General features: G+C 37.4%; 1 protein-coding gene across 3 annotated transcripts in view; it reads left to right on the forward strand.

Annotated features, from left to right (window-relative positions):
- Positions 1-15,765, forward strand: part of Gria3 (glutamate ionotropic receptor AMPA type subunit 3) — a 264,405-nt gene that overhangs the window by 205,038 nt on the left and 43,602 nt on the right. For all 3 annotated transcript variants that reach the window (XM_029473262.1, XM_021152663.2, XM_021152661.2), the window contains one exon: positions 5,949-6,147. In XM_029473262.1, coding sequence (XP_029329122.1) covers positions 5,949-6,147 — 199 coding nt within the window. The remainder of the gene's footprint in view (positions 1-5,948; positions 6,148-15,765) is intronic.

Raw genomic sequence — 15,765 nt, forward strand, 5'->3', positions numbered from 1 at the left:
CACAACTCCTTCACACTGCCAATCTGGAGGAGCCCGGTTGGTTTCCTCACTCTCTTCATGCTTGGAAACAAGAACTGCTTTCCTATTTCTATCCCTAAAGAAATGCAGCACTTGTTGTTAATAAAAGCGGGCAGCGAGCATTCATAATACTGCAGAGTATGTGCTCACTCAGAGCATAAGGCTGCAAAATCAGCACTAAGGCATTATGAGAAAAACTGCTGGCATCATTCCATTGCCATCCAATGCAGTTATTGACAGTTAGCTAGAAGCTTCAAGATTCTGCATTGATATTAGGTTTGATATTTGAACTGCTCTAATTGCTCCAAGTGAATTACTTTGTTTTACATGAAGCTGTCGGCTGAGTCAACGTTAGAGAAGGGAATCAATGTAATAAGCCCAGGCTATATTCACATATCAACTGATTTATCGAAAGTAAAGTCCAGAGAAGGAACAAAGACAATCAATTTAACTCTCTCCATCCTGAACGTGTTCTGGGGGACACTGGATGGGGGCATCCAGACGGAGAGAGCAGAGTGATTGAACAGGAGGTGCTAAACTTAGCTTCTCCACATTCCAGTCTACTCAGCAGTTGTGTAACCTGGGGCAACTTACTAAGCCTAGTTAAACCTCAGTCTCTCATCAATAAAATGCAAAGCACAGCTCCTGGCCTTTGCGCTTAATAAGTGTTAGCTATTGTTATTATGAACTTAGATTCTTCAAATCATCCTAGTCTAGTGTATATACCAGTTAATACTGATTTTGGTCGGAGTTCCTACAAGGACTGCGGAATCCAGCTGAAATGCTGGTCCATAGCAAAAGTCCAAGAGTCTCCTGAGAGACAAGAAGCAACATTCCTTCTTGGTGCCACCTAGTGCTTTTGAGGATTACAGCCCTTGAAAGCTCTTTGAGTGCAATATTCCATAATATGTCTCTCACATTGACAAGAGGTTATAGCGTTTTACAATCTGAAATGTGTTTCTTTTGTGAAACTTTGATAGAGCCACTTGTGCCATCTAGAGTCCAAGTTCAGACAAATGCTCCCCCTGCTGACTTTCTGTGAAGCTGCAGGGACAACTCAGGACTAGCCAAGTAGAAGACATAAGGGTCTGGAGAATTACCAAAGGGAAAACTTAAGGACCTCACCATTGGGCAAAGATTACTCCAAATGTATTTTTTATTAAGTTTTTAAGATAGCAAGTCCTTTGAAGAAGTAGGCAAGGACTCTTTCACAGTTATACATGAATATAGATCCTCCTTTAAAAGGACAGATACGTGTAGAATAACAGAAGGTGTGAGGGGTTTGAGCTGTATTTTAAGTAATATACTTCCTCTCCTGATGTAGATCACTCTCTCCAACCTACCACCAATTCATTTCACTATAGTAGTGATGTGGTGATATATAATAACTTAGAGGCAGGATTTTTATGGCAATTATTTCACAACTTCAGCTGAAAGCTGTGGTTTTCAGTCTTTAGGACCTGGTCACTTATTTCCATCAGAGAAGATAGTAAGAAACCAAGATTGATCCTATACATTTTTTAAAAGACTCTATCATAGTCCCAGCAATGAATGGAGGGTTGAAATGATGACTATGTGAGAAACAGAAAGGAGGAACAATAAAGAAATTGGATGAAGGCAGAGGCTTTGTCTTTCCCTTAGCTTCACCATCTCATAAAACTAAAATACTGCAGATTACAAAATTTACTAATAGGAAGAAGGTTATGGTCTATAACTCACTTTTATTGGCATTTCTGATGTCACAAAATACACTTTGCTATTAATGTAGGAACTCCAGTTTCTTATTACTACAGTTAAAAAGAACATTGTCTGCTATTTGATATGTGAATTTGGCAACATTTTTCTATGTGTGCTTTTTTTTTCTTTTGTTAACAATTTATTTTCATTAACTTCATAGCTCTAACCCTTTTGTGAAAGGCATGACATGCACACTATTTTGTGTTTTTTTTAACGTAAGTGTGCAGCATTTTACAGCCATTTCATTATGCTAACCTTGAAGTCTGTCTTGTGCAACAAAACTACTTGAAATGAATGTTAAGCATTTTGCAGCTACATTAATGGAAAGAAAGGTACTGGGAAATGATGGGTCTTTCTAATTCAACTCTAAAGTCTTGTCTCATTTTAATAGACCCTTTACAAAATGTGACAGGGTTGACCCATCAGTCACGTTTTATATAGTCTCCATGTAAAATGTGGCCTTAAGTGGCTGTAATTTAACTAATGAGAAAAGGGATAATACAAAAATGCTTGTGGAGCTTCTTCCCTGTGGGTTCCACATTTTTCTTCAGTAAAAAGATATAAGCATGCATGCCGGGAAAATGGAAGAGGAAGATAGAAATTCCGCTCAATCCTTTGTTAAATCTGCTACTGTCTTGAGGAGACCATATCAAATGCAATTTCCTGCATTCTCTACTGATGGCAGCAAACTGTTTTGGTTTGTAAAGCTATTGTGTCCGTTTTATAGGGATAGTCTTTCAAATTTGTCATGCCAATCCATACTAACATTCCTTGCAACTTGATGGATTGGTTCCAAGACCCCTGCCAAATACTCAACCCTGCAGACGCTCAAGTCCTTTATATAAAATGGCACAGCATTTTTGCATATAATGTTCCTGTGTACATTAAATAATCTCTAGATGGTTCATAATATCTAAAACAATTGAAATGCTATGAAAATAGTTGTTTGACTGTTATCTGGGGAATTGTAAGGGGAGAAAGCTCGTATTTACTCAAGACATTTTCCCAAATATTTTCAATGTGCAGCAGGTCAAATGTGAACATGTGGAACACAGCTCTCTAGCTGACTGTATGCCATGAGATTAACCACATAATTGCCAAAGTCAATAACCAGGAGACAAGAGGCCACAAAAATGACCATTTTGCACTTAGGTTTATTTTCAGTCATGTCAACAGCCAATCTCAGCTGAGTCATTCTGATCCACCACATGATGATCTGAGTCAGTATTAAGGTGGCCACAATAACTAGATTATGATATGCAGGCCTGATTTAAAATCAGACAGACATAGCCACAGTCCATTAGCCTCAATAAAATGGCACAATGTAATTTCCATAAATTACTGTGTTTTCCTCCACATTTCAAGCAGGCAATGCATAAACTGCCATTAGTATTCACAGCATAATATACCTCTTCCCATATCAAACTCCAATTCTGGAATTACACCAAACTCAAGCTTCTCTCTGGTCTCAGCCAAACCACATTCCACATCAGGAGGACTTTTACAGGTACAGCGCAAATAAACAACAAATAACAACACATAAACATGGTCAGTGTGACTGCAAAAAAAATCTATAATTTTCACACCATTCTGAATTTTCTTATCCAAAACCTAGTTATTTTCATGCTACAAAATATTTGGGTATTTTTCTTCTTAGAAGATTTTCACATCAAAAAAAGTGAAAGAGAATATATTTGACTGTGTTTTAGTTATCCAGAGACCAACCACAACTTCAGACTTAAACATAATCAAGTATACTTTTAAATAATTAATAAATAAATAGTACTTTATTTATCAAAATACTTGACAGAATTCTCAGGTTATATTCCCATAAACAACTGGATTTTCCACATGCTAAGAAAAAGGGGGTTATCTTGGGACACCGGAATTTGAATTTTACCACAGAATTATAGTACATGCAGAGAAGACCTTGATTTGTCAGTTCTCAGCCCAGAACTGCCCTCTTCCCACAGAGTCTGGAGATGTGTCAGGCTCCTACACTTCTTCTGTACTTTCTAGCAGAGTGGGAGCTCTTTCTGTGAGATTTTATGGGCATGGAAAAGCACAGACTAACCAGGGTGGAGCTTTTCGCCACAGTAGAACTATACAGAGGATGATGTGGCAATATTTTTATAAAACCTATGGAGCAGATTTGAATTTCTATAGACCACACTAACCACCAGCAATACTGCAAAGGAAGTGAATCCCAGTCTTAATCACAAGCCATGACTGAGTATCCATTGCCCTCTGACTTCCCACAGTCCCTCTCCATGAGTAGCACTTGTGATGGAGGGACATAACTTACAACTCTGATTATACCCTAAAACTTTTATAAAATGCTGGGGCTTAGGCCCAACTCCCATAACTCTGATCTAACTTATCTAGGGGAGATTTTGGGCAAGGATTTTTCTCTTGTTTTGCTGTCTTTTGTTTGTGGGTTTGGTTTTGTTGTTGTTGTTGTGTTGTGCTGTGCTGTTGATGGGCAAAGTTGAGAATTGCTGGTAAATAACAATGTTCATTTCTCAGTTTGGTAATTCATCACTTGCAACAGAATCACCTATGATGCCTATGAATCACATACTCTTGGACATGCAGAAATCCTGAATCTATATTTTACCAAGATGCCCCCCTTGCCAATGAACAGTAGTATTGACAATTTTTTTTCACTTTACAATTTATCCATCCGTGGCTACATTCCCTAATAATTGGATTAAAAAGTTGAAGAAAATTCTTGTTATTAAAACATACCACTTTCCTACTAATTGAATACTGTTAGACCAATTTGTGATGATTTGATCAAGGCTTCTAAAGAGCACATTGAAGGAAGTTTCAACAGTAAGAAATCTATGGAAGAAATCCAGTGGTGGTTCATGCCTTTAATCCCAGCGCTCAGGAGTCAAAGGCAGGCAGATCTCTGAGTCTGAGGCTAGCCTGATCTATAGAGTGAGTTCCAGGATAGCCAGGGCTATTAACACAAAAATCCCTGTCTTGAAAAAAGAAAAGAAAAGGAAATCTATGGTAGGACAGAATGGACTTTTTTGTTTTAAGATTTAGGGAGGAAAGAAGAGAATCAACAGTGTTTTAGTGCCTCCCCCAAACTGTATGATGTTCCCCACTTCACTTAAGCCTGTCCCCAGTGACTAAGAGTCTTGTATGAACAGAAAATATCTGTCCTCTTGATCCTCACTAACCATTTATGTGAAGATGAGAAGGAACCTTTCTACTTGGAAATATGCCTTATGGTGACCAACTATACAAAACAGCCATGTCTGCATTAATTTTTGGACCTCAAGCTAACAGTGCCAATTTGCCACTATGTTCCCATTTCCCTGTAAAGATAAAAAGATTTAGGATCCTGTATTTTGCATGACATGACTTTATGCCACTTGTTCCCTACATTGACTACACAGATAATCATCTGAGCAGAATTTAAAAGTCCAGATATCTAGGTTTCTCCACTTGAGTTTTGATTTAATTGATCTTGGATAGACAGTGTTTAATTTTCTGTATGTGTACCCAGAAAAGGTCATGTACCATGTGAGAGTATAAATGAGAAATGGTAAAAGAAAGATTTTTTATGTGATTAAAAAAGTTTGATTCTAAATTTGTGCTAGTTTTGAATCACTGAGACAAAATACCAACTTCAAGGAGGACAGGTTTCCTTTGGCTCGTGATCTCAGGATTTTTAGCCCATAAGTACTTGGCCCCTTGCTTTGAGCATCTGCTGAGGCAATACATTATAACAGGAGCATGCGGCTGGTGAGACCTGTTCACGTCCTGGTAGCGAAGAATCAAGAGAGAGGGGAAGGACTAGGTCCCATTATTCCTGTGACCTAACTTTCTCAAGCTAAGCCCCACCTCTTAAAAGATCTCATAGCACAACAGACAGACTAGCAGCCCAGCTTCTAGCATATGACTGTTTGGAGAGACCATTGAGATCTAAACTAGAGAAAACCTGGAGAGGCCTAAAGGGTCTTCACATGTGTCATCATCATATGCCATCATGACATCGCATTGTTAACCCATCACTTCTGGCTGATGTTTTGATTCCATTGTATCATCAACTTCTCTCTTTCATCATCTATAATAAAAGAATACTTTTCTATAAAGAAAGACTTTCCCCAATTATGGTGACTTTTTAAAATTGAGATCTGGGCCCTCTGAGTCTAGACTTCTTTTGTTTTGTTTTTTAGATCACTTTCTGGGCGCATTGTTGGAGGGGTGTGGTGGTTCTTCACCCTGATCATAATCTCTTCCTACACTGCAAACCTTGCTGCTTTCCTGACTGTGGAGAGGATGGTGTCCCCCATAGAGAGCGCTGAAGACTTAGCCAAGCAGACTGAAATTGCATATGGGACCCTGGACTCTGGTTCAACAAAAGAATTTTTCAGAGTAAGTACTTTGTTGTTAGTTCAGTCTGCTGGTTTTTATTTCCATTTCACAAAGACAAATTTGCAGCACTTTGAAGTGAGGCTTGTAGGAAACTTTATCAAAAATGTCTTAAATACCGTTCTGCTTAGTTGTAATCGGATCCATTGTCCATTAGACTCACGGGAGACATAACAGGTGAGATGTTGAGAGCACTGAATTGGAACTCCTAGATTTTAATTTCAACCCTGCTATAAAGTGAGTATTTGTTCTTGGGCAAGTCACTTAACTTCTTTAGACTTTTGTCCTTACTTGAATAATTAGGGGGTTGATCTAAATAATACCTCTTCTTTCTAACTTTTATAAAAAAAAAAAACAATGATTTTCTTTTATCTCAGTGGTTCATACAAGTTAGATAGTTAACTGTAAGACTCTGAAAGGTGATGGACTAGAAGAAATTATATATTCTACTTTAAACTTGGTTTTCGACTGAAATGTATTATCATTGTTCCAAGTATATACATGATGATAATGTTGTTTTCGAGATACTTTATAATTGTTTTCATTTCTTGAATAGATTTGTTTCATGTGCACCCTAAAGGCCAATTCTTATTAAGAAAAGAGCAAGTTATTCACTACCAAAACTTAGTAAAGCTAAGCTACATAAAGTGCACTGCCATTGTTAAAAACTCAAATTTTTAGTTGCACCGGCAAGAAAAAAAAAGGGGAGCTTGATTTAAATTAGAAAATGAGTCCATTTTATATTCTGCCACAGCCCTCTACTAAAGACACTATAAATGGTTGACACAATGGAGCAAAAGTCACATTAGTGTATATAGGAAAAATTTTGTCACTCTCTCCAACCAATAAACATGTTCCTGGATGGCAGGTGTAATTACAGACTTTATCTCAAAGGTCCAGAGTAAACAGATGTCTCTAAGATGACTTGTTTTAATAAATCAGTAAGCAATCTATTTCTATGAGCTTTGTCATGAGATTTTTATGGAAGACTAGGAGGAGTGTATTTCTTGACTTCATAGCAATTAATTAAAACCTGGTTTTACTCCCGGAAGGATGGGAGGTTAGTTCTGGGACCTTTTCAAGAATTCTCTATGCCTCTGGATAGCCATACCTCGCTTTTACCACCTGTTTACAGAGCAGATCGTTATGTTCAACTAAGGTTAAAAACATCAAAATCATGTTAGGTTGGTGTCTCCTCCTTCTATGCCAGTCCCAGAAGCTTATTTAGGAGCAGTACCTTGTCCCCTGAAATCACTCACATGTGTCAGAGCTGGAAGCCAGGGATTTCCATCTGTCATGTACTGAACACCTAATCAGCTCCTTGGAAATCTGATTTGGTACCAACCTTCAACAGAGCTTCTGTTCACCATCCCAATAGATATCTAGTCATAATATGAATTAATTGACCACTTAGGACACCAAAAAAAAAAAAAAAAAAAAAAAAAAAAAAAAAAAAAAAAAAAAAAAAAAACAGACCCTCTGGTAAGAGTTACTTGTTTTACAAGAGAGCATTTTTCCTTAAACAATGATACAAGATTAGGGAGGTGTGTGTTAAATGGTAATCAATACATGACATCAATTCCCATTAAGCTTTCAAAGTCCATCCATCCATACTGTAGGCAAAGGGGGTATTTCTAAAAAGATTTGTTAGCAGGCAGGCTTGAAATCATGGTCATATAATCACTGTGCCCTGACTTCATCCCCCATGTACTTTGTGCTTATATCTACTGATCCAAAGGATGATAGTTCCATTAAAGAGCATCATATTGCAGCTGATTTGAATCAACATTCAGTTCTGAACAAAGTTACTACCCCATTCTAGTTGGTTGGTGAATTCTAATGTTCACACATTCCTAGGGATCTTTGCAGCCAATGAGTATTTCCTATGGAAATGGAGCTGTTTTGAAAATCTGATTAGAAGCAGGCAGATATAAGGAAGTGCAAATCATTTCTGATCCCCTAAATGACACTTTTTCTTTTTCCCCAAGTAGTCACTAGTGACATCATTAAGACTGTATGGTAGTCCAGAAAAGCACATAAAGGTTGTTGTTCTACGAGTGAAATCAAACAGTGCAGACTGAAAGTATTCTATGAGTGTGACAAAGAGAATGCTGGGTATTCATATAATCCATCCCACCTAGCCTACTGACCTCTATGCCACTTTTTCTCTACCCCAGCCCTCAGTGAACTCAATGCAGCAGAACAAACAACCTGAAAGAAGAAGGACTTGATGGCCATAGCCATATCCTGTCACCTTCAACCCCTAGTTACTTCAAAGTATCAAGGAAATTTTAATAAGAGCCCCAAACAGTTTTTTGGTTTTTTGGGGTTTTTTTGTTTGTTTGTTTGTTTTTTGGTTTTTGGTTTTTTTTTAGAAAATGGAGCACTCTGACAGTGTGCCTTCTGGATTTTAGACAATGAAACAAGACCACATGAAGCCTTAACAAACATAATACGAGCTCATTTTTCCCCTTTTACTCAATACGAAAACCACAGAGATCACCTAGTAATAACATAAAACAGCCTAGGGCCAGCCCTCTAGATCTTCCAGTATGAAGAAGAAATGAATTAAATTAAATTCTTCTCTAATTGCCCTGTAGACATTTTTTAACTCATCCTAAGCAAAGCTGTCACTAAAATGATGATAGTGTCAAGCGATCCCTTTGTTTGTTCCATTTTCTAAGCTTTCCCTAGCTGTCATTTTACATTCACATAAAATCCATGAAACAGTGGGACCTGTCCCACCAGGAAAGGCAGGAAGGAACTGAGCAAAGTGCATGCAGGTGGAGGAGACAGCTGGAATATTCCCATCAGCACTCTGAACTTGAAAACTGATTTCCTTAGACAGCGGCTCCCAACCAAAGGTGGAGGCACACATGCTAAAAACCAAGCTGACAGCTTTATTGTCACAGGCCAGGGAAATGCCACTGTGATGTGAAAAGCTGCACCAAAGTAATCATTCTCCAGTCCATTTTGGAAATTTAATCTGCTACAGATTTATGTTAAGAAGTAGTACTGCACAGAAGAGGCAGTTCTAAAATCCCTGCCTTCAGACCTCCTCAAGATAGCTTTTCCAATATTTGGTAAGGTTGCCATTAATACAGATTCAGGGCTAAAAGGAGGGATTTTTAAATGAAATGTTTAAAGAAGTGAATGTAGGAGCTGAGAAGATGGCTCGGTCAGTAAACTGCTTGCTGTGCAAACATGAGGGCCTGAGTTCAATTGCCAGCACCCACATAAAAAGCCAGATGTGGTAGTATGCCCCTGTAAGTCCAATCCTGGGTAGGTAGAGGCAGACAGAAGGAACCAGAAGCTCCCTATCCAGCCAGAGGAGTCAATCAGTGATCTCCAGGTTCAATGAATGACTGTCTCAAAAACTTAGGTGGGGAGCAATTGAAGAAGTCACTCAGCACACCCTCGCACACGCGTGCGCATACACACACACACACACACACACACACACACACACAAATATAAAAGTAGAGGACTACAATGAATGGGTTCTTTCCTTTGTGCCCTAAGATATACAAAATAACTGACCATTATTATTAGGAAACCATTGAGGGAACTTCTTTGCTCTGAATAGAACACATTGTAAGTCCAAAAAAAACCAATTACTTGTGAATAAGGGTTTTGTCTTAAAACAACACCTATTGACTGTTTTGTTGTTTAAAACATTTTTGATGCAGTAAATGAAAAATAGGGGTCTTTTCAACGTGGAGCAGGAAGTATTCTGCTAATAATGCTTAAGTCAGCTTCCACATTCAGAAACACACTAACACACACACACACACACATTTCACTTGGACCCACATTTCTTCAATATCTGCTGGTTATCTACACCATGACCTTTTAAGTGCATGAATAAAAGAGAAAATTCCTTCTATGAGTATACCTGCACCAAGTATGTTGACATTTTGAGATGATTGGGAAAATGTACCATTAATCTCCTTGACTCATTTTACCTTTCCTAATGTTAAGTAGCACATCAAAATATGAAAATCTTTTTGTTAAAATTCTTGTCACTTAATATTATGATGCAACTGAAGTTGTGACACACAATGCATCTGGGTAGATTCAGCCAGATGTCATTAGTTTAAAAAACACAAGTTGGAATTGGTGGTATATACCTGACATGCTAGCATCTAGGAAGCTAGGGCAAGAGGATTACTGGCTTAAGACCATCCTAAGCAACAAAGCAAGCTCAAGTGCAACCTGGGCTACACAGACATTGCTTCAAAAATATTGCTAAATGTTTGAGAATACAGTCAAGCCAGATACAAAGGAACACATAACAAAAAAAGAATTTCTGCCTCATACTACATTAGATAGCAAAGGCCATGAGTAAACCTAGGTCAAGACTGGAAATGGAGTAACAGCCACAAAGTGATGATGCTAAGGCCTCCAAAAAGAGACAGATCCATGGATTCACTCAGAGAGCTTCATTGCAGGCTAGGAGCAGGCTGTATAGAGAGAATAACCTCCAAAGGAGCAGGGATTGACTAAACAACTTAAGCTCACAACCAAAGCATATCTAACATCTGTGTTCAAGAGACAGAGGAAACTGTGTCATAAAAGACAAGCTAGTAATAATACTATACATTGCATTATTTGTTCCTCATTCTTTTAGCCATTCTCCCTTTGAGATGTTCTTTGACCCAAGCTCCATGCTAAGCACAGAGAAACCATACATCTCTATAGACAAAATTGAAATCCATCTTTTTGTCACATCACCTGATAATATCCAGACAAGCTTGGTTGAAGGTTATTTGGGGGATAAACTGACATAGATAGCTGACATAATTATCTGAGTAGATGACGATTTCCCTCCTCTCACCAGGGAAACTTATTGCTACTTATTTTTCCAGCTCTCCAGCACAAAGCAACATGTGCAATATGCTTATAGTAACTAGAAGCAGGGACACTAGTTCTCGATAGAAAGTCTTTTATCCTCAACTTTATCTGTTAACTTTCAAGACACAGTTGTATGTTACCATGTTGCATCCACACAACAGCCTTACAATGGAATCATAACAGGAGTTATTTTAGCTATAATATAGAAAACTGAGGCATGACGGCATTGTGACTTGCTGAATGACACCCAGCTAATGAACAACAGCTGGAACTCGCACCCTAATACTGCAAGTACTCATTAAGCGCTGATTGATTTTCAGGAACCAGCCTCTACTGAACACCTGCTCAGCATCTGCATCATCTCCTTGTTGGGTTTTTTTCACCTGCCTTCAGTAGAGCTATCTTAGCCTGGTGCATGCCTACAATCCTACATCCTACAATCCTAGCACTTGGGGTACTGGGGTAGAAAGTCACAAACTTGAGGTCAGACTAGGTTATATACAGGATCCTGTGTCAAAAACAAAACTGTAAAAGGAAAAGCTATACTTAAGGAAGATTATTTTTACATGCTCTGACCACTTCAAATGGATCCAAATTTGGGGGGCAAAGAAAGGGAAGACATTTATAAAACTTGAAAGAATGCTGTAAGCACAATAAATTCCTACAATTGCATGATTTGTTTTACTCTCTAACATGCTAAGACCAACAAAACGAAACTGTTTTCAGTTCTATACCAACCAGTCACTTCCTTGTTTCCTTAAAAGGAGGATATTGCTCCTTCAAATTTGCTAATGGTACTAGTCCCTGCTCTCCTTTCATCATGAGGTAGGTGAGAGAATAATATCACCAAAAAAGGGCTTTAAAAGTATGAAGCGTTCTATAAATCCAAGAACATAGTAAGAGAAGTCCACCAGATAGGGCAAGTAAAATAAAGTCACCCCAGAAAAGTCTCTGTACAGATCTGAGGGGTGTTTCTCAAATGTTATAAGGAACCTTCCATGCTTTCTCAGAAAAAAAAAAAAAAAAGATGTATTTTTTTTTCTTTCTAGTCTTGTGAGGTTGGGGGATGTTCATTTGTATCTCTCCCCGATCCTCCTAATTATAAATTAGTACTGAATTCATCTGCTAGGCAGTCCACCATTAGCCATTCCTTTGTGGCCCACAGATTCAACAACTTCAACATGCATGATTTAGAGCTGCCCTTGAAGACCACCTAGAAACTTCAGGTGCTTTCAAGGTGGCATGCAGGCCATCTGCCCAAAGTACCCAACCATATGGATGTTATTAGCCTATCTCTGTTCACCCTCGCAGGTAACCTACTTGCTTATGAGAGCATTTCACAGCCCAGAAAGCCTAAGGGGGTTAGATCTCAGCTCTCCTTGAGGCTGCCAACTCTCTCTGACAACATCAGGGTAATTAACATCACACAGGACTCCCAGATCTTTGTGAGAACTCAGAAAGGCTCTTCCCTAGAATTCCTCTCAGGAGCTCACTTTCTGTTTTTCATCTGACAAAGTCAAATCATCTGATAGCCTTCCAGTTAAAGGAAAAAGGACCCATCTGTTCAATTAGGCTTTCCTTAGGTTCACCTGGCAAACGGACACAGATTAATTATTTATAATTATTCCTTGTCACCATGTGAAATCCTGAAGACTTGACTATAAGGATCAATATTTCAGTATACTCAATCTATAAGAACAATGAATTTGAATGCTTAGTTGCATTTCACCTTTGAAAAAGAAAAGACAAATTCTGAACAAAACTTGTAATTGGGTTTTATTTTTTTTTTCCTCAAAGCAAGCTACTATGTGACATTCTCTGGTCTTATTCATTCCACTCATTCCTATCTTCTATGTTTTTTTTTCCCCCAGAGTAAATAAATACTAAGTGTCTACCATAGCAGTGGAGGCATCAGGGAACATATATAGAATAATTTTAAGAACTGCTAAGGGCTCTAAGGTACAATGGAGAACAACTTATGATTAGATATGACTGTTTTAAGTGAAAACTTGAGGATCGAGGGAAAAGTCTCTCTAGGGAGTTAATATTTAATTTAAGAAGAGAAAGTCATTTCTTGGCCCTGGCATTCCCCTGTACTGGGGCATATAAAGTTTGCAATACCATGGGGCCTCTCTTTGGCAGAGGAAGGGTATAGGGAACTTTTGGGATAGCATTTGAAATGTATATAAAGAAAATTTCTAATAAAAAATAAAAATAAAAATGAACATTTTGCTTCATCTAATGGGAAAGTATAACATATGAATTTGAAAATGAAATAGGGAAAAATAGGAAATTTTTTTCTAGTATCTTAAAATTTCATTATGAATACCTCAAAATGGTATTCAGTAGCCAAAGTCAGATCATATTTTTCTTCTCAAGGAGCTTTTAGCGTGCCCTACCTTCAACCTAGGTTCTGATATTGTTATAATGCTTGATACACTGTCTAGTCATTTCTATAAACTACTCTACTTTTCATTTAAAATTTTATCCTTTACATTTGCCTATGAATGTATCACCTCTCAGAATTAAGTATAACTGTTTTATAATCATTATAATTTGTCTTTAATTTCTCTGAACATCACATAAAAATTAGAGAATTTGCTGGAGACAATTAGTGATTATGCAGTTGGATCATAGTGACTAATCAATTAGGAGATCTAACAAAGGAGTCACTCACACGTGTTCATCACACCTGTGTATTTATCTTATAAACAAAGTTTTCACAATCAAAAAAAGAAAAAGAAGAAGAAGAAGAGAAAGTCGTGTGAAAGTTTGACAGATGAGGATTTAAAACAGGAAGAAAAAAAAAAAACAAAACAGGAGCAATCCCCAGAATGCTTTAGGGGACAGAAAGAAAATAAATTTTAGTAGTGAATTTACAGAATCTGCTGGTGCATATGATAATTGTGGATGAAAAGAGCTAGCCAAAGATGGTTATTTACTTATATTTCTTTCCAATGGCCATTAATGAAATTTTAAATGCTATATTTTTAAATGACTCAAACACTTATTAAGTTAACGTAATAAAGAGCAAAAAGGCATACTAGAATTGAAGGATTAAAGAAAGCTGCCTACTTAAAGAGAAAATTCTCTCTACTGCAACCTTTGTTTTCATATTACAAGGAATCTAGCATGTTAGTTGATCTATAATATCTGTTATTATTCAAGGGAAGGGAGTTAGAATCATATACATGTTTGTAATGTATAACGATCGAATCAGAGCAAATACATTTTCCATTGCCCTCAAATATCACTTCTGTGTGTCAGGAAACTTCAAATTCTTCTCATCTGGTTATTTTGAAATATATAAATAAAACATCAAAAATATTTCCCCAACCCCATGTACACTATATTTTGATACCCATCACCCACCCTGTTGTATAGAACTGCTTATGTATATGTATAGAAAACAGGGAGTTTAGAAGTGATTTCAAAAAATTTATCTGGAAAAGATATTACTGCATTGAAACAATTATAGTAGGAATCAATATATAGATTTCCAAGAGAAAAGTGAAAATCATTTCTCAAGTCAAAAATCCTCTAAATTCTATCTTAGTTCTAATTTTATCATTTACATTTAATATATGAAAATGAAGTTCATTAAAACAATCCTCTCTGAAGAACATTTTACATTCTTTAAAATGAGTCTGAAGAACTGACATTAAAAAGCAAAATCCATCTAAACTTTGGCAAATAGTATCAAATGCAGTAAAATTTCATAGCAAACGTTTTCATATTTAAATATAAATATACTCCATTGCATTAGGCATTGTTTCAAAGAAAATAATCCCTTTCCTTAACATGATAGCAGTATGAATGGAGTAAAAGCAAAGAGACTCAAATTAAAGCCCTCTTCCACAAAGGTTTGAAGTTTGATTTTAAAATGTCTGGATCTTGCCACTTAACTCAGATGAGGCCAACAGAAAGACACATTCACACATACAATTTGGATGCTTATGATTACTATATTTATTGAAGCCTATTATGTATTAAAATAGAAGGAAGGAAAGTGCCCTACTATCCCAATCCTAAAGGGTACTTCCACTGCATTTTCTCAGTCTTGGACTTCAGCCAATTTCATAAACAATGTTAAGAATAACACAGTCAATAATTCAGCAGTCTAGGGATGTGAGTGAGTGGTAGAATACAGGTCTGGCATGGCTTCAATCTCCAGTAATACTGAGGGAGCCAAGGGAGAGGGTGAATATTGAGGATAAATAACTCAGAATCATGGAAAGTTGTTTAAGAGAAGAGATAGAGGCTTGAGGGACATCTTCAGTTTTAGAGCTGACATACTGAAGTCAAGCAAAAGCTCCTATGTTTCACTGATGGCCATATCAGCAAGCACTGCTATCTGGAAATATCCAACAACTAACCAAAAGGGACTGGATTACAGCTTTTTGAAATTGTTTCCCAACATTGCATTTAGACAAGACATTCAGCCTAAAGAGGCAAAAGCATTTAACAAAAATACATACTAAAATTTATCTTCAAAATTTGAAAAGTGAGCATTTGAATAAAAGGGTTGGACTTATTCTGCTGGACATTAAACAACATAAAAATGTTTAAAACATAATACTCTGTCGCGTCCACTCTCGACCAGCAAGAACGACACGACCACCAGTCCTTCTAACAGCAGTTTATTCAGTCTTCATCTTTCTTCTTGTTTATATCTGCCCTGAACCCTGGGCCTCTCACTCTTATATACTCTCAGTTCCCATCCACTCACAGCAGGCCACATCACCTCACCAGGTACAAAGCTTCAGC

Source organism: Mus caroli, chromosome X (genome assembly GCF_900094665.2).
Source record: "Mus caroli chromosome X, CAROLI_EIJ_v1.1, whole genome shotgun sequence".
NCBI lineage: Eukaryota > Metazoa > Chordata > Mammalia > Rodentia > Muridae > Mus > Mus caroli.